The sequence below is a fragment of the Cyprinodon tularosa genome, unplaced genomic scaffold, assembly GCF_016077235.1.
Source record: "Cyprinodon tularosa strain WSP-4 unplaced genomic scaffold, ASM1607723v1 ctg60, whole genome shotgun sequence".
NCBI classification, from domain to species: Eukaryota; Metazoa; Chordata; class Actinopteri; order Cyprinodontiformes; family Cyprinodontidae; genus Cyprinodon; species Cyprinodon tularosa.
The window spans coordinates 181,165-205,965 of NW_024039341.1; the positions used below are offsets into that span (position 1 = coordinate 181,165).

Genomic DNA, 24,801 nt, shown 5'->3' on the forward strand with positions numbered 1-24,801 from the left:
AATCGTTTTTTTTGTTTTTTTGTTTTTATAGAGTTTAGTTGTGTATTTAGTTTTGTCATATATGTCAGAAGGGTTGTATGGCTTATTTTATCCTGCTTTTTGCGAATACTTTTATGTTCCATTTAAATGTTTAGTTTCCCATAATTCATCACAAATGGCCGATCGGTGACGTCGTTTGGCATCCCCCTGTTGGGAGGAGATTGGAAGAATTGCTCACCATCCTGAGCTTAGGGATAGGAGTCACGTTTGAGAAAGGTAAATGTATATATTTTTTGTCAGTTCATTGCACCCTGTTAACTTTGTCAATGGTATGTCATATTGTTGATTTCCATAGGATTAAACACGTTATCCCTGTGGTACAGTTGGTACGTGATGTAAACTGTCGACATTAGCAGTGCTAGCTGACACTTTAGCCTAGCCGTTAGCTAAAGAGTTCCTAGCACATCTATGCCTGATGTAAAATATGTAGTTGACACAGCTTGCGCAATGCTAACAAACTAGCATGCATTTGAACACTTTGAACTCACAAGTTATCGAGAAAAAAAATCATCTATTTTTCCTGTAGTGTAGGTGTTAATCGCTATAATTGTATACGCGGTTAATGTGGTTATAAAGCGGAATAATGTTGTAAATAAATTGAGATATCGATCTTGGCTAACTAACGGTGTTTGGCTAGCAACCTTGGTTTGATGACATTTGGACAACTCCACGAAAATGCTTTGTCAGACAAAACTTTGCTACATACAAAGTTGTGTTTATGAAATTCGCAAATATGTGTGTTTAAGTGATTTTTCGCGTCTTTTTTAAGTTTCTAAAATAGAAAAGTTGTTTCTGGTGGTCAAAAGACGTTGGCATCTCATCGAAGGTTAAAAAATAATAGCAGTTAGTGAATGCTAATAGTGGCTGTAGCGGTACAAAAATCAATCAGATCATTTTAAGTTCAACCCCTCTTCGTATTGTTACACAACTGGCTTTAGAAATTTCTAGACTTTTAGTTGCTCCAGTCAGGGTTTCCTCCAGAAAAGAACCTTAGCCTCAGTGCGTGACATTAAAAGCTACCAGCTTTACGTTGCCCTTAATATATCTCCTTCCTTACAAGATTCTTCATTTTTTTTTCAACAAATTGTATTACTAGACACGTAGTTACTCAGCTTTCTGATAAGTTTATTATAAATTGAGAGTGAAAAGGCTTCCTATGAAAGCGAAAATAAGTACCCCCTGCTTGAATCAGCTGTTCATCCACATTCTTGTAAAGCTGAGATTAATCTCTCTATCAATAAACAGCCCTGATTGATTTCTTAGCCCTGGTCTTTACCTTGCAAAACTATCTGAAAATGAGTAAATATTTCTTAAAATAAGTGTTGGCCCTTAATCTTAGGTAAATAAAATGAAATGAATTAGTATGTTTGCCCTTTAAGTAAGACTGTTATCAAAAAGATGATGTACTTGAAATAAGAGAATGCAGATTTTGAATGTAGACTGTCATTCATTTGGGGAAGTGTCTCAATTATTTGCTTGATTCCAGGAAATAATACATTTATTTTAAGAAAAATTGACTTGGATTTCATTTTTTTCAGTGTACGATTCAGTGTCCTGCATGTTCTTTTATTTCTTATCTTTGTTAATGATGATCACGATGGTGATAATCAAAAATAATATGTACTCTAGGAAAATATTCTTTCATTCATTACTTTTTAAAAAGTATGAATTCTTCTACATTGTCTATAAACCTAAATGTATATTTGAATAACATCATACTAATCTTCAAGCCTGGTTATTCTAAAATAAACAAAACCAAAAAATATTTTGGAGAGCCTCTTCCAAATTTGGACTTAATTGAACTCAACTTCTCTTGCATGATTTTTTTTTTTTCTTTCTATTTTTTGGTCAATATGCCCCAAAAATCCTCTTTGTGTGGCTTAATGAAACCAACTCTTCAAAGATCAGTAGCCAAATTTAAGTTATCTTTTTAGTTGGATTGGTTATTATTTAATGAAGTCATAATTTCAGTGTTACTTTTTACATTTAATTATATTAATCTAATATGAAAACTATAAGATGATTGGAAAGATTTAAGTGTGCGGAAAAATGAAGATGAGAGCAGAAGAAATCGGGAAGGATGCAAAAATGTTTTCACAGGGTGATTGATTCTATCCGCAGGTGCATACCTTCTGTTTTTAAAATTTAGTTACTTTTTGATCATTGAAAAGGCTTTAAATCTCCCCAAAGCAACTTTTATCTCCACACTGATAAAAAAATATATTTTAGCCATCTTTCAGGCCACTGCATGAAATCAATAACGATTAAAAGCATGGACGCCTAATTAATGAGTTCAGACTTAATGCTGTAAAACGTCTGCCAGTTTAGATTGCTCATAAGCCACAGATTTAATATTGCCAGCTGACAATATAGATTTCTGTGCTTGCTGAGATGTTAAGACCGTAATAGCACAATTTGTTGCAGTACTGACACTTGATTACTGTGTTTTTGTTTTCTATGTACTGTTTTTAGTTCAAGAAACACTGAAAATTATATTTAGGGCATACTTCAGTATGTCTGTTTTTAACATCAAGCACACTTTTAATAATAGATTTTAATAATAATAGATTTTATTTGTAACGCACCTTATATTTCAAAGAAATCTCAAAGTGCTACAGAGATTAAAAGAAGAAGAAAAAAAATATAGATAAAAAAATAATAATAGTAATAATAAAAAAAATAAAGAATAAATTGTAGGGCTTACAATAATACATCTTACACCGAGTGCTATCAAAAACTAGCAATTGAAACTAACAATTAAAACTACAATTTAATCTCAAAGTGCTACAGAGATTAAAAAAAAAAAAAAAAAAAAAAAGATAAAAATAATAATAATAGTAATAATAAAAATAAAGAATAAATTGTAGGGCTTACAGTAATACATCTTGCACCAAGTGGTACCAAAACTAACAATTGAAACTAACAATTAAAACTACAATTTAAAACAAAACTTACAGTTCTAAAAAGGCCTGTTTAAAAAGGTGAGTCTTAAGACCTTTTTTAAAGGCCTCCACACCTTGTGGGGCTCTCAGGGACTCTGGAAGGGCATTCCAGAGCCGTGGAGCTACTGCCTGAAAAGCCCTATCCCCCATAGTGGCAAGTTTGGTCTCAGGTTGATGCAGGCAGTAAAAGGAGGTGGAGGAACTTTTAAGTTGACATCAGTTCTATCTATAAACTTAGACTGTACCTTGAGAGGTTGACTTTGCAAAAACACAAAGGTAGGGATAGTCACTCTTCCAAAAAAGCCTTCCTGAAAAAAGAAGCCTGGCCCTCATTTTAGAATTGGTTGGCCGATGATTTATTACATGATTTTGAAGTTAGATTCATGTCAGATGATTCTATTTCAACAAGCCTTTTCATAACATCACATAGGGCTGGACAATTTAGCAAAAAAATCAAAATTGTTGCAGGACTTTACTCAGGGTTTCCTCGGGTCATTAAAAACCATTAAAAGTCATTACATTATTTTTTAAATTAAAGGCCTGAATTGGCATTGGAATTCATTAAATGTGATTATTGTGGCATTTGAAATGCTTTATTTAAAAAAAAAAAAAAATTATAAAAACTATTTCGTCAGATATATCGTGATATATTTGTGGGGAACGTAATACCATATGTTCGGGAAAAGATGCTTGAAGCTTGGAAAATGACTAGAAAACGAGGAATTCGGGACATGGCTGCAGCGTGTCTACGGTAAAGATGGAGAAGGATTTTGCCGTGTTATACGTGAGTCATAAGTACTTGATGGCATTAAAATTATTGCTAAGAGCATTAAAAGGCATTAAATTAGAGTTACTCATTCCTGTATAAACCCTTTTACTGTAACTTTTGTATAAAAAAGTGCATACTTGTACTCGTACACGTGAATCTGCGTGCTTGCTCCGATTCTTTCTTCCCTTTTGTGTAACTGCAAACCCAGTTTTCGTGAATTCCTGCCACCTAAAGAGGTGGAGTGAAAAGTTAAGTTATGACTGTTGTTGGATATAATATGACCAAAAATAAGCATCTCTGCGATTTGCAAATTTTGTTCAATTGTGGTTGTATTGTAAAAGCAATTAATTGACCAGGATTGTGTGTGTGTATTTAAAAATGGTTCTAAAAAAACTAAATTGTTTGGCAATTGATGCTCTTATAATGAGATGTTTGAAATTTTGAAAAAAAAACAAAAAAACATTTGTATTTGTTTTTAAATGCATAAAATATCGAGATTTAATGTTGCATTTTCATCGTAAGAATGACTGCCTTGTAATCAACCTGTAATTTTCTCTCATACATTCCTCAACATAAAATGTAGAATATGATCAAACAAAAAAATCTTCAGCTTGGGTTTATTTCTATATCAGTTTTAATTTTTCTTATTTGGGCTAATTCAGCATATGCTTATTGATCAAATGTTGGTATATAGCTGTTTAAAAACATTGACAAACTGACTGGCTGATTTGAAGAGTTTCACTCCTTAATCACTCCTAATCACTGAGTGTGATTACATTATGATTATTATTATTATTAGTTCTCGAAATTGCAACTCACAATAGCAAATTATTGGCTACTTTTGAGCAGATAAATAAGTCAAGTAGCATAGTCACCATTCCAGCAACTCCAATTGCCATCTGTAGACTAATAAATTTGATTTAGTGCACTATTTACCTTTACAAAGACTTCCATTGTCGCTAAGCAAATTATAATCACCTAGAAGTGAGGCCAAATGTAATCTAGGTCTTATTTTTCAGGTAACACATTGAACTTTGCCAGCGTTTGGTCCTTCTGGCAAAGGAAGGGAAGGCATCTGGGACCATGAGTGAGAATGGCCCTCGAACAGAGGTGCCAATGTACTTTGAGGTGGAGGTGGATCACCTGGGGCGGGAAGATGAAGAGGAGGAAGACAAGGTCCACGATGACGAACTGATCGCGGACCCTTCGTCCTCATCTGGTCGTGTGTACGACCGCACCACAGTGCTCATTGAGCGAGACCCCATCCGACTGGATGAGGAAGGCGAAGAGGAGGGCCATTGTGGTGGCGACGAAGATGGAGTCACCTTTTTAACTGAAGGGGAGGGGGATGCAGATGAGGAAGGATCTCTGGCCTTCATGGCTGACCCTGATGGGATGTCGCAGGGCTACGTGCATCACACGATTTCTCCCAATCAGATCCAGTTCACTATAAATCCAGGCTCCACCCCAATGCCACGCAACATAGAGGGCGCTACGCTCACCTTGCACTCCGAGTGCCCAGAGACCAAGCAGAGGGAGGTAAGCCCTGACAGATGTGTTTACTATAGTGTGAAGGAAGTATCACTATGGTTTCTGTGTGATACGTGTTTGTTGAGATAGAGCCTGTCATCGATTGTTAGTGGTACACTTTCTGCTAAAGTAACAGCTTTGCCTTATTCAGCAATTACAGCTAATTGGTCAACTAGAGAGCATTATAGATTTTTCTGACAGTTTTAATTCTCTTCCAAATGAGAACTGAAGGAGGAAAAAAAGCATATTGTATAGCAGTGTCTCCCACTTGTACCCTAGCAGGTGGTCTGAGTATGTAGGAGAAGGCTCTTTTTTCAGCTCCTGGGTTTTTTAATGATTTCACAAAAGAAGAGTTTGAAACAAACAGGAAAACAGAAACTAACCTGGTTGCTCATTTACCCTGTAAATCTCCCCACGGTTTTGGCTCAGATCTCAAAGGAAATGACTCAGGCATAAAAACATTATATAAGCCTAATTAACAAACTACAAGCTGCATAGCTGGTAGTGGGAATACTCTAACAATAGCCTAAGCAAATGCACTCACTGTACTCATCCTCTCAGGTATTTATTAAAAAAGGAAAAAAAATTTAAATCCCTTAATTGTCACAAAATGGGGAAATTCATTCTCTGCATTTAACCCATCCCCTTGGGGAGCAGTGGGCTGCCACCGTGGGGTGCCTGGGGAGCAATCAGGGGTTAAGGGTTTTGCTCAGGAGCCCAGAGTGCAGGCTGTGGCGATCCAACCAGGCCCTTTCAACCTTCCTAGAGCACAAGCACACTGCTCTAAACCACTAGGCAACTCTCTAGATCCATCTCAGTGACCCTGATATCTTGCAGACACGCCACGTGCTGCCGAAGTTCTCGCGAGTCCAAGAATAGGCTTCCCCTTGCGCTTTGGCAGGAAACTGCTGTGCATCCCTAGAAATTCCAGACAGACAGTGCAGAAGCATATCACCAAAACTGGGTCGCGACCAGACCCAAGCGATGTTTGATGTGTGCGGTTGCAGAAGTATAATTTGCCCTTTAGTCCACATAGGAGATGCACACAATCTAGATCTGGGTTGGATTTCAAATTAAATCAAAGAATTAATTTGTTATACCATATATTTGGTTGAGCTGTGATCTACAGTTACATAAAACATAAAATACATTTTATGTAATAAGGAACCATAGACTAACATGGCTGAATCAGCATCCTGGTTCTCCAAATACGATTCGGTTATGATTCCAGTATCTATTAGTCAAGCCTGTTTTCCACTTAATGCTGACACAAACTGTGATGAACCCTTATGTTATTGTTTAACTTCTTTTTAAAATTACTTTGCCTGTTTTTAATTTAACAAAGAAAGACGAGTGATGGTATTTGGTGGACAACAGAGGAGCACTGTTTGGACCTGGGGTCTCTTGGTCTTTCTTAACTGCCAAACCATTTTAGATTCCACTAGTAAGATCTTTTATTCGCTTAGATGTCTTTAATCGCCTTGCCCTGCTTTACATTTCAGAGCCTTATGTGCCGCCTTGTTCTCTAAGGTCAGCTGACCTTTTGCTTAAGCTCAGGGAGTGGGGGGGGGGGGGTTCTAAACTCTGCTACTCTATAAAAGGCAGGTGGATTTCTCCCTGGTCAATTTTTAAGCTTTTTTTTTTTTTTTTTTTAACAAATATATTTCTTTCCGGCTTTTAACTCTTAGCAGGGATCTGATTTTATGTTATTACGATATTTTATGTTAGCCCCATCTTAATGTATTTTCTCTACTGATATTATCTATACTTGGCTTTTATCTGTGCAGCACTTTGCCCTTAAAGTGCTTTGATAATTCAGTTGGATTTATAGAGATAATCTGTCCCCCAAACTGTGTAGAGTCTGTTTTGTATTTCACTATGCAGTAATTTGTAGCGGTGTTCCTTTTGAAGGTTTTAAACTTTCCTATTTCAACCACAAATCTAAACATGTTAATTAGAGAGGGGACTTAATAAAGAGGGGAAAGTAATAAAGAAAATATAAAGGGAAAGAATACATCACTTTTAAATGTTACTACAAATAGAAATTTGAAAACTGTATATAAATTTGTATTCAACAGTATTTACTCTGAGAACCTCACATTTAGCCTGAAACAATGAATCATGATTAAATGATTATTGAAATAATTGTCAAGTAATCGATTGCCTCGTTAACTGGAGTATAGAGATTGTAAAACATGTCTTTAGCTGCCAGAGCAACCCAAAATTATATAAAAAAAAATAAATATTTTGCATTTAAGATATAAAAAACATTTTCGTCTGTCAATAGGCTCTATCCAGAACTCCTCGTGTGGACAAGTTTTAGTTTCAACTGGTTTAATTTCGTAAAAGTCTTCTGTAAGGAACCCTTGGTGATCCGATTATTAATAGAAAAAATAATCAACAGATTAATTAGTTTGCAAATAATCGCAACTTGGAACATCACTTAACTAGTGGGGGATTTTCTACCTGTAATTTATTTAATCTTAAAATGAATACAACTATCCTGTGACAGCTTTATAGATTTTTTTAGAGCACACAAATAAAAAAAAAACAGCATAGCAAAAAGCAAGGAACACGACAGGAAGATCAGGGAGTTTGAAGCAGGTATAAGTCAGACAATATCTCACATTTAGGAAGGTTTCAGAAAACATTTCAGTCCATCATCTATAATAAAGAGTAGAGAGGAAATCTACAAATAAAGGCTACTACCTAACTTTACTGAGAGCATTTATCAGAGGAGAAGCTCTGAATATACACAGCTTAGGTGGGAGGTTGTTGATAGTTTTGTTAAATATACTTTTAACTCTTAAATACAATGTTGACAGGACTTTTCTAGAACCCATTTAGGAGCCAAGAAAGTCCATTGCCTTGCATTAATTCTCTTGTGTATGTTTTGTAAAACTTGCTTTGTTTTTTTAAGAGGTGCTTAAGTCAGCTCTATAAGCCTTAGTCAGGTTCCAATACTTTATTTGCATAGATATTTGCTTAACAAATACGAGTCCTATATTACTTAGAGCTAACATTGGCAACAACACGCTTACTAATGCTACACATTAATAATTGCAATTTGGTTGTGTTTTTATACATAAATAATTGACATGCTACCATCTGTTGTGTGTGGAATAGTACACCTCAGGATTGATAAGAAAAACATTATCGGTTTAAACTTTAGATGATTAAACTTTATGACTTCAGAACTGACAGAGGGTTTACTTTCTTATGGCAGTGTGTATGGTGTATGTTTGATGTGCTGTAGCAGTGAGGATACGGGCCACCTTAGGATGTAGGTTTTCTTTCTGCACATTAAACATTCAGCAACCTGACTAGCCCTGCTTCCATGGTAATTAGGCTGTAGTTATGTTTTAGTTCTTGGAAAATTCTAAGAGAAAATGCTGTCTAAGTAGGGTTGGGAATTGAAAAGATTTTCACGATTCCGATTCCCTTTTCGATTCTATGAAATGATTCGATTCTTTATCGATTCTTTTTTCGATTCCAATTTGGGGGAAAAAGGAGAACAAACAGTTTGATTATCAGCATCAACTTTGTTTACTTAACTATTGCACAATCTTACAAACTCAACAAGATCAAGATGTCCACAGGAAATGTGAAACTGGAGTAACATCTGTGTTTAAATGAAAAATAAATATACAAGAACAAACTTAATAACCAACAATGTCTAATAACAAATGATGGGATAATAACCTATTTTAAATAACAAAAAATACTAATTATAAAAGAGTAGTAGGGAAAATTAACAGTTATTTTGCAGAAAGATGAGCATATCTGCTTTTTCTGGAAGGATACAGGATCTTTCAGGGCTTAAGGTGTCTCCAGCCGTGGAGAACACCCTCTCAGATGGGGTGGAGGAAGCCTGCACACAGAGGTAGTTTTCAGCCAGTCAGATAGCAAGGGCAGCGTATCTTGCTTGTTCCACCACCACAGTGTGGCGCTATCCCTGCAGGGGATGGAGGGCAAGCTTTTATAGAGCTGGATTTCCTGATCTACCCTCTGGGCTAAGGAAAGACGGGGCTTTGATTCACAAAGTGACCGCAGCTCGTTGTCTTCCTCCTCGAATAGTTCTTCCAACTTGCGTAACTTGCGTAACTTGCGTAACTTACGTAACTTACGTAAAAAACGTGACGTAAGTCGTGCTCCCCAGAGCCGGCGCTCTAGGCTCTGGTGCTGCGGGAATCGAAAAAAGAATCGTTCAGTGAGCTGCCAAACGATGCCATGGAATCGGAAAATACGGAACCGGTTCTTAACAGGAACCGGTTTTCGATTCCCATCCCTATGTCTAAGGTAGAGTTTCTACTGGCTTTGTTAAAACAAGGGTTTGGTTGGGTTTTTTCCCTGAAAGGTGAATGGAGCGTTATTGTTTTTGCTGCCCTGGGGTGGTTGTTTGAAACCACCACACTGCAGTGGGCATTGTGCTGTAAAACAATATTGAATGGAGAGCATTAGAGGTTACTCATCGTTGCTGTCATTTCTGCTCAACCACTTTAAAAACTGACATGTGGCTGAATCATTTAGTTCATGTCCCCTCTGAAAGGTCACACTGTCACAGATTGTCACTTCATTTATCATGGTCTGTTATTTTTGAGCTGAATCAACAAACTATTTACTAATTTAAGTTTTTTTTTTTTTGTAAAGCAAATAGTAGTAATCAACCATTTATGAGGATATTATTTCATTAGACCTGATTATTGTTGTTCCTATTTTTTTTCGTCCCATTCATCAGGTAAAACGCTATCAGTGCACTTTTGAAGGCTGCACTCGGACCTACAGCACTGCGGGAAACTTGCGGACACACCAGAAAACGCACCGAGGCGAGTACACGTTTGTGTGCAATCAGCAGGGATGCGGAAAGGCCTTCCTCACCTCCTACAGTCTCAAAATCCATGTCCGTGTTCACACAAAAGAGAAGCCTTTTGAGTGCGACGTGCAGGGCTGTGAAAAGGCCTTTAACACGCTATACAGGTGAGCTTACACACAGCCGGACCGTGCCAGGTTTACACTTTATGTTGCAGTTGATACAGTGCTGGCACACGTTCCCGTCTCATTCAGTCGCAAACTCCATCACATTAAAGCCCAAAGCAGGTGGCTGTAATGATGACATTATGGTGTAAATCATTCATTTGGTCTGCTCTACAAAAGATGTTTGTTTCTAGATAAATAAATATTTATTTGACATCCACAATCTAATAAATATCCTCATTAGTTATCTGATCTTCAGTGCCTTTTATACCTGTTGGAACTTTTTCATTTTTTACCATGTAACAATGAGCAACTTTATTAGATTTTATTTAGGGATCCACCGATTTCAGGTCTCTGGCAGATGACCAATTTTTTAAAAGCCTGTCATGCCGGATACAAATTATTATTATTATTATTATTACTATTTTTTCTTTTTTTCAGTAGTCAGTTATTAGATCACAAGACACCTTTAACATTTCTATCGTATTTTGCTGAGAGACATTAATCAGTATCTGTGAAACAATAGAAGCTTCTGAAATAATTATTCTCAAAATATACATCAAAGTTTGGAGCATTGTCAGTGAGGTATTTTCATACCTTTGCTGAAGTAGATATGATCAATGGAAAACATCTAAATATTGACCAATTAGTCAGTGCTTTCATTTTTTAAACAGATTATAGAATAAGCATTAAACATCTTATTGTCCACGGTTTAATTTCTCATCTGAAAATGGACTCGGAGTTAGCAGACTACATTTATCTGAACTGAAAATATTTAGTATGGATTCAGTTTTCAGTTCCTACTTGTGTAAAGCTTGTCTTATAATTATGAGCCTTCTTAATATTCATTATTTTGTGTTTTTGTCTTTCACTGTTGCTGATACGTTGCAGATTTCCCCAACTAGTAGTACAACTAGAAGTTGAATGTTCTAACAAAAGTCTATAGTCGTTTCAGAAAGTAAAGGTCATAACAAATATTCATTGCACAATGAACCATGTCCTTGTTTTTAGCCGTTTGGATAATAAAACAAAACAAAATTCTGTTTGTCTGTAACAATTAAAATGATACATGTTCATTTTAATGCTTTCGATGCTGAGTTGTGCCTCCTTTAAGCGTGTAGTCTCTGTACGAGGTGGCATGGAGGCGTTGAGCCTGTGGTTCTGCTGAGCTGTAATGGAAGTTGAGGCCAGTTTGCCTGCCAACCAGGCTCTGTGACACTGTGGTCATTGAACCAGCTCTCAGCAGAGTGGCCAGGTGCCAAGTCCTGTTGTAAAATGAAATCAGCAGAAGAAAGCATGAACACCTGAGTAACACTTTAGCTTCTCAGACATTCCTGGCTCTGGTTTAGAAGTGACTCGAGGGTCTAATGCTACTTTTGAGGTCCATTTGTCTCTGGGTTGTGGATTGTAATCTGTGTACTCCAGCCTCTGTTACCTCATTGTGAAACTTCCCAAAATCTTTGAATGAATTTAGTTTCCCAATCCTCCTTAGGCCATGATGATCATTGTTCTCTGCCACCTTATCTGCTTGAAGATATTATTCTGTGAAACCTTGGATTTTTCTTTTCTGTGGTGGATGTTAATGATTATATTATTGGACGTTTGGCAAGTCAACAATCTGCCAAATAATTGTGTTGGAAAATATTTCTTAATTGTCAAATTACATAAACTAAATTCAGTGTCTGTATAATAATCCAAATAACTAGAAACAAATGCGTAGAATATCTCTGATGAATCTAGGTAATTGAGTTCTTAAAATGAGTGAATAACTTTTGGATTCAATTCTAGTTTTTGAACCAATTTTTCAAAAACATGTTACCCGTTTAAGTTTTGTTTTGCACATCACAGCCTTTTTGCTTCTTTAGCTAATCTAATAGTCAGTCTTTCTGTCAATGTGGCTTCAGCTTCTTTGTGTCACAAGATTTTACCTGAGAAATCCATTCAATGCAACATAGATGGATTCTCTGACTTCTCTACCTTTTTTACCCTGCCCACTTTTTGTCACTGAGATGCTGTATTAGTGTTGTCAGTGGGTTTGGACATTGCTCTGTTGAGTTTTCCTCTGTGCCAAATTTAAACATTAAGATTTAAATGCTTCATAGATATTTGAAATGAACTGAACTGTATAAGATTATGTGTTTCAGTCTCTTGAGCTCTCCTATTATGGGTTAGAAACCAACTTGTCTGTTTTTGCAGGCTGAAGGCACATCAGAGACTTCACACAGGCAAGACATTCAACTGTGAATCGGAGGGATGCACCAAGTACTTTACCACACTGAGTGATCTGAGGAAGCACATCCGCACTCACACTGGGGAAAAGCCATTTCGGTAAAAATTTCCATCAAAACCAAACTTTTTTATTTCTTTTCTGTGTAAAATTTAAAAAACAAAACCTTTTAATTTTTAAAGGCAGCGGAAATGTAATTTGCTTTAGGATGTAATGTTTTTTTATGTTTACACGTGGTCAGCGTGGTCTGGGCTTTATTATAGATGATCAATAGTTCATCGTGAGGTGTCGGGTCAATTCTATGCTATTGTTTACAGTTGTGATCACGATGGATGTGGGAAAGCCTTTGCTGCGAGTCATCATCTAAAAACACACGTACGGACCCACACAGGTATGTATTTGCCTTGTTAGTGATACCTTTACAATTGTTTGAACGTAGTAATGTGACAGTCTAAGAAATACATAACCTTACAAAAATCCTCCTATCCTTTCATCTTTCCCACATTTGTCTAAGTAAACATTGATGCTAACAATAAAATCTAGTGCTGCCAGATAGCAACGGTTAGGTGAACACAGTCTGTGTGAGTGATTTGATTGCATTATAAACACAGCTTGTTGGCTGAGGCCTGGATTTTGAATATGGATGAACTTTGGACAAGTGAGTTTAGAGCAGGTTGAAGTAGTTAAACAATACATATCTTCCAAAAAAGTAAAAAAAAAAAAAAAAAAAAAAAAACAACAAATGGCCTTTGTTTTCTAAGTTTGAAGATGTTTCGCTTCCCATCCCTGAGAATCCTCACCTGCATACAAAATAATAGATAAAGCTTTTTGGAACTTTTTCAAGCCAAAACTGCTGACCCATATAGACATTACAACCCTCCAAAACTCACCGGCTCGGTGGAGACTGTGTTGTAATGAATGGTTGAAAACTAAATCTTATTTGGTAGCATTATGGTCTTGGAATCCTTTTAAATTAGCAGAGAAAAGGAATCCATTAATATCCAGATAATATTAAAATGTCAAAACATCAGAAATCTTGGTGCTGTTTAGCTATGACATCAGGGTTCAGGATAACTTTACGCCACTGGAAATCTCCCACTCAGTCCACGTTTAAGGAGTGGATACAGGTTCTAAGTTCAATGGCCAGCTATGAATGGGTCACCTATAGGGTGGCTGGGAGGGAAGACATATTCAATGAGGTGTGGCGCCCATTCCTAGCTCAGTTGCTGAACATATAAGGATGTCTCCCTCTACTTACATTTAATTAGATACAGGAACAGGATTGCTATAATAGGCTTTCTAGGGTGTTTTAGTGTTGTCTTGTTTTGTGATTTATGTTATATGTTGTAGGTCTGGCTTGCTATTGACATTGTTGCTGGACTGCTTTTTCTTTTTTTTTAATACTCTTATTATTTGTTATTATTATTATCGCCTTGTTTTATGGTTATTTGTGTAGAGAAGACAAAAAACTGGACAGTTGCTAAGTGCACACAGGATGTTTTTCTGATTCATGTTACTGTAACAAGATAATGGTTGCTCTTCTGTATCTGTCTGCCAAAAAAAAAAAAAAGAAATCAGTTAACAGGAATAAATGGAGATAAAAGAAAAATGGTTAGAAACCTGAGGGGTTTCTAAAAGCAATGATCCTGATCAAATGTTAACCCAGAGCTCCGGTTGACTAGTTAGTTGAAATGTATGGAAGTTTAAAGCCTTTTTCAAGGCTCTGCTGGGTCTTTACTAACTACTGAACACATAATCAGACTGTCTGTGTTTCACATTCACTTCTTTTTAGGGGAGAAGCCATTTAACTGTCCTAGTGATGGCTGTGAGAAGACGTTTAGCAGCCAGTACAGTTTGAAAAGTCACATCCGGGGCCACGACAAAGGACGGCCCTTCACCGTCACCATCACCCACCCACACTCTGAAGTGAGTCATTGCACAGCAGCCTCTTGGAATATGAAACATCTATTAGCAGTTTGTTGCTGTCTTGGTTTAAAAGTGTGGGCTGTGTTTAAGAAAATGGACTCTGAACATGGTTATTTCTATGTGCACTACTACAGACAACATATGAATCAGGGACTGAATGTAAAATTCATTCAGTCCCTGAAAGCAGTGAATCTTTAAATCCTGTATCTTCTCAGTCACTTACCCTTATTCAAATTCAGATTGATAGTATTTTCTTGTGGTAATTAATATAGAATAGGTCAGTGTAAAGCCCTCATAGCTGGTTCCAGAACGTGGAGAAAAGAGCTAACATAACATTTGTGCCTCTTTCTAAAAGCACAGAAAGAAAATAAACTAGTCAGAGCATAGGTGGATTTTAAAAACAAAATAAAGGAACAAGATGAAGTATGCAACAACTTAAAAATACTTCTGTATTCAACTTTTGTATGACACTGATAGTGTTTCCTGGGTGAAACCCAGTTTTTATGTTTAACAGTAGAGGTACTAGTTTGGAAATATTTTCTTTTGTTTTTCTTCCCACTGATCCATTCCTGTTTCATAATTTCAGGATGCAAATCACTCGCTGTGCCTCAGTGACTTGAGTCTCATCTCTACAGACTCGGAGCTACGAGAGAACATCAATAATGTAAGTTTTGCTCTTGCCTATGTTTTTGTTGAATGTGGTTTAGATTAGATTAGATGATTAAGAAATTAATTTAGTGTGTAGACGGTTATTCTAGTAACCAGTGACAGGATGTAGCTGGAACAGAAACAGGTCAGTGCATGAGCCTTTTTCATCTTCAATGGGTGACTTTCCTGTGATATGGTGTGTGTATAACTATATAGTTATGTTTGTTGTACTGGGTGGATCGTTGTCGCGATCACAGAAGTAATGGTTCCATGTGATTGGTGACCTTTCCTGGATATTTTTAGAGTTTGTTATTACTGGTTTTCATATTTCATTATTGGGATTTTTGAACACTGATATTCAGGCTTTGGAGTGTTTCTGATAAATTGGAACATATGCGAGGTCCTCATTTAAAACAATGCCAGTAGGAAGGAAACTGTAAAAAGGCAGGTACTGCGTGAAGAGAATGATGAGGGAGAAATAATCACCTAACTAAATGAGCTTTTCTTCTACTGTATCAGCTTTTAGCTTCAAATAATTAACAAGTATTTAATCAATTACATGTTTAAAAACATGATGGGATGCGTAATGAATTAATGTGTGTTCTTATGTTTTAAGATATACCTACATTAAATTCTTCAGTTTTCTCTATACAGATGGAGTGTACTAAAAAAGTGTAACTGATATTAATGAGTTTTTGTCCAGAAGAATAAGACTAAAAATAGAATGGCTGCAAAAAACACTCCTCATATTTAGGGGGTGCTATTCAGTTCAGTTAATTTATATAGACCAATTCACAAAACATGGCATCTCAAGGCACAGTACAGAGATAATCCAATCAAAACTTTTAGACAGATTGGTTAAAAATGTTCAAAAGAAAACCAGCAGTACTTAAACACATCTAATAGCCTGGAGTCTTTTTATTTATTTACTTAAATTAGCTTAATAAATATAGTCCTGTCAATATAAGATTTCCTTTAATTTCCAGTGAGAAAAAAATCAAAAAAATCTTGAATATTACATAAAACCAGAAGCAGGCTGATCAGTGCTATTTCCAAGCATATAATAGAAAGAAGAAAAACTTGGAGAAATTCTTAGTTAATTATGAGAAGTTAAAGTTTTCACAGTCAATAAAGATCAAGGTTCAGTTGATAATTTGTGTTGCAATCAGAATATTCTGAGTTTTGTCAGCAGGAATAAGAGTTGATTGAATTTGTCTGTAATAGATTTTACTCACAAAAACACCTAATTACCAATTTGTTGAGATGCACCAGCGTGTTATCTGTAATCAGTGCTGTTGAGTCATGTTAGCTGTTTTTTTCTTACATTTACAGGCTCAAAACTCGGACCTTAACAATGCGACTCCCATAAAAATATTTGAACTCATGTTCCAGAGTCCTGAAAACAGCATCAGCCAAGATGATCCCCATTCCATCAGTAAGGCCTTTGAAATAAAAATCCTGTACTTAAAGTGTGACAAATAAGTAATGAAAGTTTGTGATTCTTCTTTTCCTCCCAGGTGAAACCTTCTGTATAGAAACCTCTGCCCAACCAGGAGGGACTGATGTCTCACCTGTAATCTCCTTTTCTATCAATCCTACCTCCTCATCATCCAACAATGTTGCTGTCGTGGAGGCCTCTTCCCAACGCATTCAAAGCCCATCCTCTCAGACACACACTCCTGCTCCTGTCACTGTTGGTGTCAGCGCAACACAAAACCCCTCTTTCATCCAACTAAGTGGAGCTCAGCCGATTCCAGATGTGCCTCAGGCTTCTGTCCAAGCATCGAACCAACACTATGTGGCGCTGCCTCCCACATTCCTGCAGTCAGAAAGCGCTACTCAGACTTCTCCTCCACCGCAGCCCATCTCTGCTCACCCTCCAGCTCTGACGTCCACAGCTCCAGCTTCTACAGCCACAGCAGCTGATGGTCTGCCAGCTGCGGCTCAACCTGTGCCTTTGGCCGGCTGTGATGTCACCAACACTGCTCCCGGTCAGGCTGCAGCTCCTGCCACCATCACCATAGCATCAACACCCAACATGCTGCAGCCTGGCCTTGTCATGTCGGACCAGAACCTTCAGTGGATCCTCAGCAGCGCTGCCAACAGCCAGCAGAACCCTGAGCAAGCAGTAAGTAGAGGGAAATACCCAGGGCGTTTTTAATGTTATCATTGAGGATTAGCTCCAAGACGGGAGAGATGCTAGCTAGGCTTCTGTTACAATTTTCACCCCTGAGATTTTTTTTATTTCTAAATCATAATTATTTGCCTTCTGCTTTTTTTGTTTTCTTTATGGTTTTACAAATCAAATTTGTTGTCAAATCCCTGATTTGATGTTTATTCACAGTCTCATCAAGGAGCTCCAAAGGTGGAAAAGGTTTTCTTTACTACAGCCATACCAGTTGGGGGAAATGCTGGTAAGCTATTTTATGTTCTGTTTTTAGGCTACAGTCATCTGCCAAAATTTATGAGATTAAATGAAGAACATATATTTTTTGCATTTCAACAGAAAATTACACTGATGTAGTTTTGGTGGGCTTTTTACAATTCTAATGTTTTATGAGCTAGTAACATTAAAATGGATTGACATGAATTACCTTGATGCAAATCAGAAATAATGGTTTTGATTTTATTTTTAATAACCATAATGGATAAATATTCCAAATATACTCTTAATATATCGAAGTTCCAAATGGTTGGTGATTGACAAAGAACAAGTATCAGAGCATCATAATCAAGCTTAAGCCAGTTATCTTATTAGCTTTATGTCTCCTTTACTGTCAGCATCAAATGCCTATTCATATCAGCATCCGGAAGTCTGAGTTTAAGCCATTTCTTTTCCAGGTAACTCTGTCCAGCAAATCGGCCTCAGCCTGCCCGTCATCATCATCAAACAGGAAGAGTCCTGCCAGTGCCAGTGTGCCTGCAGAGACTCTGTGAAAGAAAAGACTGCAAAGAGTGCCTCCTCCAACATCTCAGCTTCCTCACAGCAGCAAACTGCAGAGCCCACTCCCCAGCTGTCATCTGAGCCTTCACTCCATTCAACCACTTCATCTTCCTCGTGCTGCCTCCCCAAGTCTTCCTCCAAGGTGGGTGAGCCGAGGCCAGAGGCCCCCTCTTCTTCCTCCGCTGCTGCAGCTCAGAGTTTCCCCCCTGTTGTGGGCAACACTGCCACCAACCCACCCCCACCTGATGGGTTGGCCAATATGGACGTCTCAGACTTCCTGTCCATGCAGAGCCCTGAGACTGCCGCCAACTTCGAAGCTCTGCTGCTGGTTGCGGAAGATTTTAATATAACCACTGACAACGGCCATTGAGTCAGGCACATCATTTTCCTATTCCACTCGCAGCTGAGAGGCCTCATCTATCAACCTGTATAGTTTGTGCATGCTAAACCCTCTGTCTGTGCAGTGCATTCTGTACTGTGTGGCATATAAGCAAATGTTTCTGATTTATTCTCAATGCAGTAAGTTGTTAGTTTGCTTAGAGATTTAGCAGCCTTTAGGCTAATTCATTCTGATAGGCAGTTGATCCTTTGTGGAAAACAATAGTTGTATATATTATATTTATCTATTAAAAAGATGATGGAATAACTGTTGTCAAAGCACTGAAAATGTAAATGGCTCAGGTTATAACTGAGCGGTAAGGAAAAATGATCTGTATATCTTGGTACTGTACCTTAGGTCCTATCAGACGCTTCAAACTAGTATGCAACTGACCAGAATGCACTGTATATTGGAGGAATTTGCTCTTTTTTTGATTTAAAGCATCATTTAGCTTGTATGAAGTGGTTCCCTTAGAATGTAGTGTTGAAAAACGTATGTAATCAGGATACTAATTAAGAGAAGAACCTATAATCATCTCTGCCTGTTTTTTAATGGCATTAAGTCAGTTGCCTCCAACTTTAACTTAACTTGTGTATTTTAATTTATTTAAATGATTTTGTTTACTGAAAAGAACTTAAAAGTAATCTAGTAATTTATTTCAATCAGGTCTGCTTTCAAGTTTAGCTTATTTTGTCAGTGATATACTGAATGAGTTCTAGTTTAACGTACGGTGAAGCAAACCATCGCCTGCAAGATACGACCACACCTAAACTACTGTCACCATCCCATGTTTTTAGGGTTGTTACCCTCTCAGGGATGCATGAAGTCAAAACTGATCCTGGTCCCCCCCCCCCCAGTTCATTAGACATATTTCCTTTCACCAAAAGGCTCACACCTGCAGTAGCCCTATGTTTTGCTGCACTATTCCCTGTTTTTTGCACAATTTTCAGAATAATTTCACAGCTTGTTGGCTGAGAGGCGACACCACTAGAAACGTTTTGTATACAACTGCTGTAAAGTAGCAATTAAACCTGGTGTCTGGAGACATTTTAAATAGAGTACATTTTAGTGTAATCTTTGAAAACCTCATAGAATTCAGGATTTGTATTTTTGTATAGAATTCTGAGCTAAGAGTTTGAAGCTAATGTATCCTGCATCTTTCCACCCCAGTCACATGTAGTTTTTGTTTTTTGCTGTTTATTTGAAATGTTCTGGGCTTCTGTATAGACACCCTTTGTATCAAAATATGTAACTATACCCTGTTAATAAGAATATAATTGAACAGTATTGTTTCACATGGGACACAATGCAATGACAGCTTAGTTCATCTCCTGCAGGTTTTTGTATGGAAGCTCCTTGGCCTTACAAACCATTCTGTAAGCCTCTTTGCCTTGACCATTTCTCCTTTAGATGCCAAAATGTTCAGTTCACCTCTGATCTTCCTGAGCAGATTATTTTGGCCAAAAAGTTCAGGTTTACTCAGATTTTTATTAAACATTTGTTTAGTTGAACAGACATGGAAAAAAAAAGTAATGAACTGTTATATGATGGATCAGCAAACTGTTCATATGTCAAAATTAGCAAATCAGACCTTCAGTCTTTGAGAAGCAGAATTTTCAGATGAGTCCTGAGTCATTCAACTCTGTGCTGGTCTCCTTTAGAAAAACTGTAGTGCTGAAGAAATTGAAAGCCACCACCTCTTTAAAAGGAAACATTATTGATGCTTTAGGGTTAAGAATTTTTTTTTTTCAAAATCCCAATCCTTGAAAAGCATCAATTACCCTTTTTTTTTTTTTTTTTTTGCCATTTTTAGGCTCATCTCTTGACCCAACTGTTTTGGTTTTCAGAACACCTAAAAATGTAAGGAATGCAGATCAAGCTAAGCTGTTAAGGCTAGAGACGGTAAGAAAAGCAATAGGTTCTCTTTTCTTAAATCTCTTTGGGACTTTAAGAATAGCACATTTTTGCCTTCAACCCAGTTTGTCCCTATATAGAAACAAATAGGTTAAAGGTTTTATTTCCTTTTCCATAAAACCTGAAATTAAAGTCTTTGCATCACTTTAAGTGTCACCTTAGGGTGTTGAACAGTGGGCTGCCGCTGTGCGACAGGGGAGCAGTGTGGAAACCTAACTAATGGTTTGTTTGAGCAAACAAAGGTTCAGCTCTTTCAAAGCAATAAACAAATGAGTGGCTTACAATTTACAAATTGTACTGCAATGTTTAAAGACTCCTCACATGTGCTTGACACTCCCAGCTTATAAAACTAAGAATCTAAAAAAAAAAAATAGAAGCGAGCCAAGCACCCAGTCAGTTCATTAGCATATGTACTGTTAATGTACAGTACTAAGCTATGGAATTTAAGGTGGCATTTAGAGTTTAAAAACTGACTTAAGACCTTTTTTAAACAGTTATCTGCAGGCTTATGCTCAAAGAGAAAAAAACTAACCTTGAATCTGGACTTGAAAGACTTAAGGAACTGTGCCCACAACTAATTTAAATTCTGTTTTAAGAATTTCAAAACTTCCTCATTTAAAAATGTGTTTTTGACTTGCTCCTTTTCCCACATCCAATTATTTTTCAGCATTCATCTTGAAAATATTTAAATTTCTTGCTGAGTTTACATGGTTTCAAAGTCCAAGTTTGTCTACCTGAAAGTGAAAGATGGTGACATTGACCTAGAAGCAGGAAGATGCACATGTGTTTGTACCCCCCCCCCCCCTCCCCTAGAGCAGTTAACATAGAAAACCATAACTTCTAAAGGAATGTGGTCCACCCAAAGAGTGATCTATTAATGTGTATTTTTCAGAGAATGTATAATGTGAAATTGTTTGCTTTTGCTTGTTTCTTACAAATTGATAAATACCTATGAACCAAGAGCAATATAGTAATAAAACCTTATTCATGTCAGACATATTCAGTTTGTTTGCTTCCATATTAACAGGATTGACAGCTTTTTATTCAGTTTGATTTCATAACTTTTTGGGGAGTGTGTCTTCTGTTTCTTTCTGTGGCTTCAAGTTTAGATTCTGAAGAGATTTTCTCTGCAAAAAGAGACTTGATTAGATAGCATACAAGGCAGGAATGCAAAAATAGTAAAGTACTCACCTCTAAGACTTTATTTAAAGCCTTCAAGTCATCCAGAACAGCTGTGCACACAGCCATGCTCTCTGACAGGGTGGCTAGCCTGACATCAATTTTCTCTCTGTCCTGAAGAGTCAAATTACAGTTAAAATAGTCCCATTAACTCCATTCAACGTGAAAATGTCAGATAACAGCTTTAAATTTAGTCAAAAAAACAAAATTAAGAGACTTAAAATCAGCTTTATCCTTTGGGATTACTCCTTCAATGAAATTCTGGCTCCAGTAGCTTATATAGAGTACAAAGGGCAGAGTTAAAGCAAGATTCCCATTTTGGAACGTTTAGTCTTGGTTTTACATACACCACCATGGGGAAGGCTTCAAATCAGTGCAGAAGGTAAAGATGTTGCAGAAAGAACAGTTTAATGGATCGTCAATCAAAGCAGGTTCAAGAAACGTATTGCTGCTATAGTGGACAAAAGTGATTCCCAGAATCCACAAAGCGAAGTTTGAGGAGAGCATGCGTGAATATATAAGAATTATGCTCCAATTTATAATTACCAATCCATCATTACTATATTCTAATTTGACAGACAGGATCTTCAACAATTTTTTACCTGTTTGGTGAGATTGCAATTATAGATCTTATTTTGAAGGTGACGGACGGAGAAGACGGACGTGGACGGAGAGTTGCGCAGGGGCGGAGCTTGATGGGGGGCCAGGGGTGGACATGGCCACCCTTAGCCAATCATTGGCCACCCCTCTAATACAGATGGTGGCAGCAGTAATACTCTCAAGTGGAATATTCAAAACATTTTATTTTTTGTGGTTAATTATGCACATCAGCATAATAACATTAAAGATAAGTATAGAATTCATGCTCTTCTCAGAACTAGATTTTGTGTCATTTGGAGTAAAGAGAAAATTATGCATCTCTGCAAGTCATCTAGGAGTCTTCAATGAAATAATTTTAATAAAAACTTATCAAATAATCAATGTAGATATTAGAGCTACTAAATATATTTATGCGGAATGTTTATTGATACTAGTAGGTAAATAATGACAATGGAAAAGATTTACACCCTAGAACTCAAAACGAAGTTTTATCCACTATACCTTTTATCTAGAAATTACAGATGTTTAAATATGTGTCTATTTGTTAGCAAAGGCTGTAGGGAAGTATAGTTAGTCTTTATTTAGAAAGTATGGATCTTTTGCTTGTTAATTTTCCTGTTGGAACAGTGTAAATTGACCCTGAGGTTCTGGTGCCTATCCACTTTCGGCCAGCCCTCAGTGTACATTGGTTATGTTCTGGCTACGCCTCTGGACATGCGGAAGAGTAGCAAAGGATGTGGAACAGCTCTTATTACCATTACAGACAAGTCCTCCACACGACGTGCGTCAGCAGAGCGGAGCGTTGACGGAATATGAGGGTGAGAGTCAGTCAGCAGCGCACAATGCATCTTAACGACTGAGCTCAACTGTAAAGTTTTCAGATGGTGAAGAATTGAGTCATGTAATATGTTGGTCAACTCAATTGTCAAACCCAAAATCGACACTTTTTTTTACCAACACTTTTTTCCTGCCTTAGACCGAAATGCTTAGTAAGAGATGCCAATTTCATTTTAAAAGTGGGACACAGCCAGGGGCGGAGCTAGATGGGGGGCCAGGGATGGTGGGGTCACAAATGGTGGCAACAGTACTACTCTCAAGTTGAAAATTCAAAGCATTTTAATTTTTCATATGTTAACAATTACTTAACACTAGTTAATTATGCACATCAATATACTAACATTAAAAATGATAAGTACAGAGTTCAAGCAGAAATTGATTTTGTGTTTTATGGGGTAAAGAGAAAATGATGTCTCTGCCAGTCATCTAGGAGTCTTCAGTAAAATCCTAGATAAATAACTATTTTAATAAAAACTTATAAAAAAAATAAATTTATGTAGATATTAGTACTTGTAAATATCTATTTTATGCAGAATAATTACGGTACTGATAAAAGTAGGTAAGTAATGACAATGGAAAAGATGTTCACCCGAAACTCAAACCTGAAAGAATTTTTCCACTATAACTTTTATTTTGAAAGCACGGATGTTTGAATATATCTGTCTATTTGTTAGCAAAGGCTGTGGATAAGTATAATTTGTCTTTATTTAGAAAATATGGATGTTTTGCTTATGAATTTTCCTGTTGGAACAGTGTAGAATGACCGTTAGGTTTTGGTGCCTATCTACTTTCGGCCAGCCCTCAGTTTACATTGGTTATTGCCTGGCCACCGTTATGAAAAATGTCTGGCTACGCCTCTGGACACTGCCAAAAGTACAAAAAACAAAACAAAAAAACTAACAACTATGACGTCACGTTGCTGGCTACCAAACTCTGATCCCCACAGAGGACTGCGCACAAACTCCAGTTCTCAAGGGTCTGTTTTCTGAATATTTTAGTTATCTCCCTGTTCAAATTTCTGCAGGAAGGAATGCAAGACAGCAGATGTGCTACAGGCTGCCATTATAGGAACCTAGGTTTCCTTAATACTGCAGTAAAGCTGAAACTCATGTAAATGAGACAACCAGTGTATAGAGTGTACAGCACAAGGATAAGCTTTTACATATGAATACCTTTCTGTATCATCTTTCTATAGGGGCATGTAGTGCTGTTAAATATTGCAACTATGTTAATATGTATCTGATTGTTCCATCTATTCAAGCACCATGATTTTCCCTCTTCTTAAGCATTATTAGGTGCAGGCAAAGAGAGAAGCAAAACAGTTTGACCAAGCAGCTATTATAGTATTAAAGTATAGTATTAAAGTCAAAATTCTCAGAATTTTTTTTTTTTTTTTTTTTTTTTTTTTTAAGATTAACAGAAATAAACCAACAAAAAGAAAAAAAAGTGCAATTTTTTAAAACCAAATCACCTAACTTGTATTCACCAGTAAATAATTCAACTGCACCTATAGTCCAGACACATTTGTTTGGACAGATTTGTAAATAATCAGTTAATGTAGAAGCCAACCTGTTGCAACAACACCAGGGCCTCAGCAGTGGCCGTTGCTTTGACCTCTAATCCTTCTGTTAAAGAGAAAACACATAAAATGAAGAATTATTTAAGCTAATAAATGTGTGTTTTAATTTTTAGTGGGAGGAAAAGAATGTTTTTTACCTGTTTCTGAGGCCATGTTTACTGAGATACCTCCTTGTTTTCAGTGTTTTAAAGCTAGTCCCTTGGTATATATCAAAGCTGTTCAAGGTGTTTCACATTTTCCTAATTGCTGCTAAGGATATTTTTGATAATGATAATTCTTTGTTCATTTTTTTCATCAGTTGTATATATGTTCAA

The 24,801-nt window shown here is 36.9% G+C and overlaps 1 protein-coding gene across 1 annotated transcript; it reads left to right on the forward strand.

Annotated features, from left to right (window-relative positions):
* Nucleotides 1–146: 146 nt before the first annotated feature.
* On the forward strand, nt 147–20,142 carry mtf1 (metal-regulatory transcription factor 1). Its single transcript, XM_038307108.1, has 11 exons — nt 147–255; nt 4,770–5,289; nt 10,019–10,257; nt 12,451–12,582; nt 12,799–12,872; nt 14,274–14,407; nt 14,994–15,071; nt 16,388–16,490; nt 16,573–17,183; nt 17,400–17,469; nt 17,897–20,142. The coding sequence occupies exons 2-11, from the start codon at nt 4,834–4,836 to the stop codon at nt 18,367–18,369; spliced, it is 2,370 nt and encodes a 789-aa protein (XP_038163036.1). The 5' UTR covers nt 147–255; nt 4,770–4,833; the 3' UTR covers nt 18,370–20,142.
* Nucleotides 20,143–24,801: the final 4,659 nt, after the last annotated feature.

Coding starts and splice junctions, on each gene's coding strand:
- mtf1 (XM_038307108.1), top strand. CDS start 4,834: ATGAGTGAGAATGGCCCTCGAACAGAGGTGCCAATGTACTTTGAGGTG. Junction 12,583..12,798: donor ACTGGGGAAAAGCCATTTCG/GTAAAAATTTCC, acceptor TATTGTTTACAG/TTGTGATCACGATGGATGTG. Junction 17,470..17,896: donor ACCAGTTGGGGGAAATGCTG/GTAAGCTATTTT, acceptor TTTCTTTTCCAG/GTAACTCTGTCCAGCAAATC.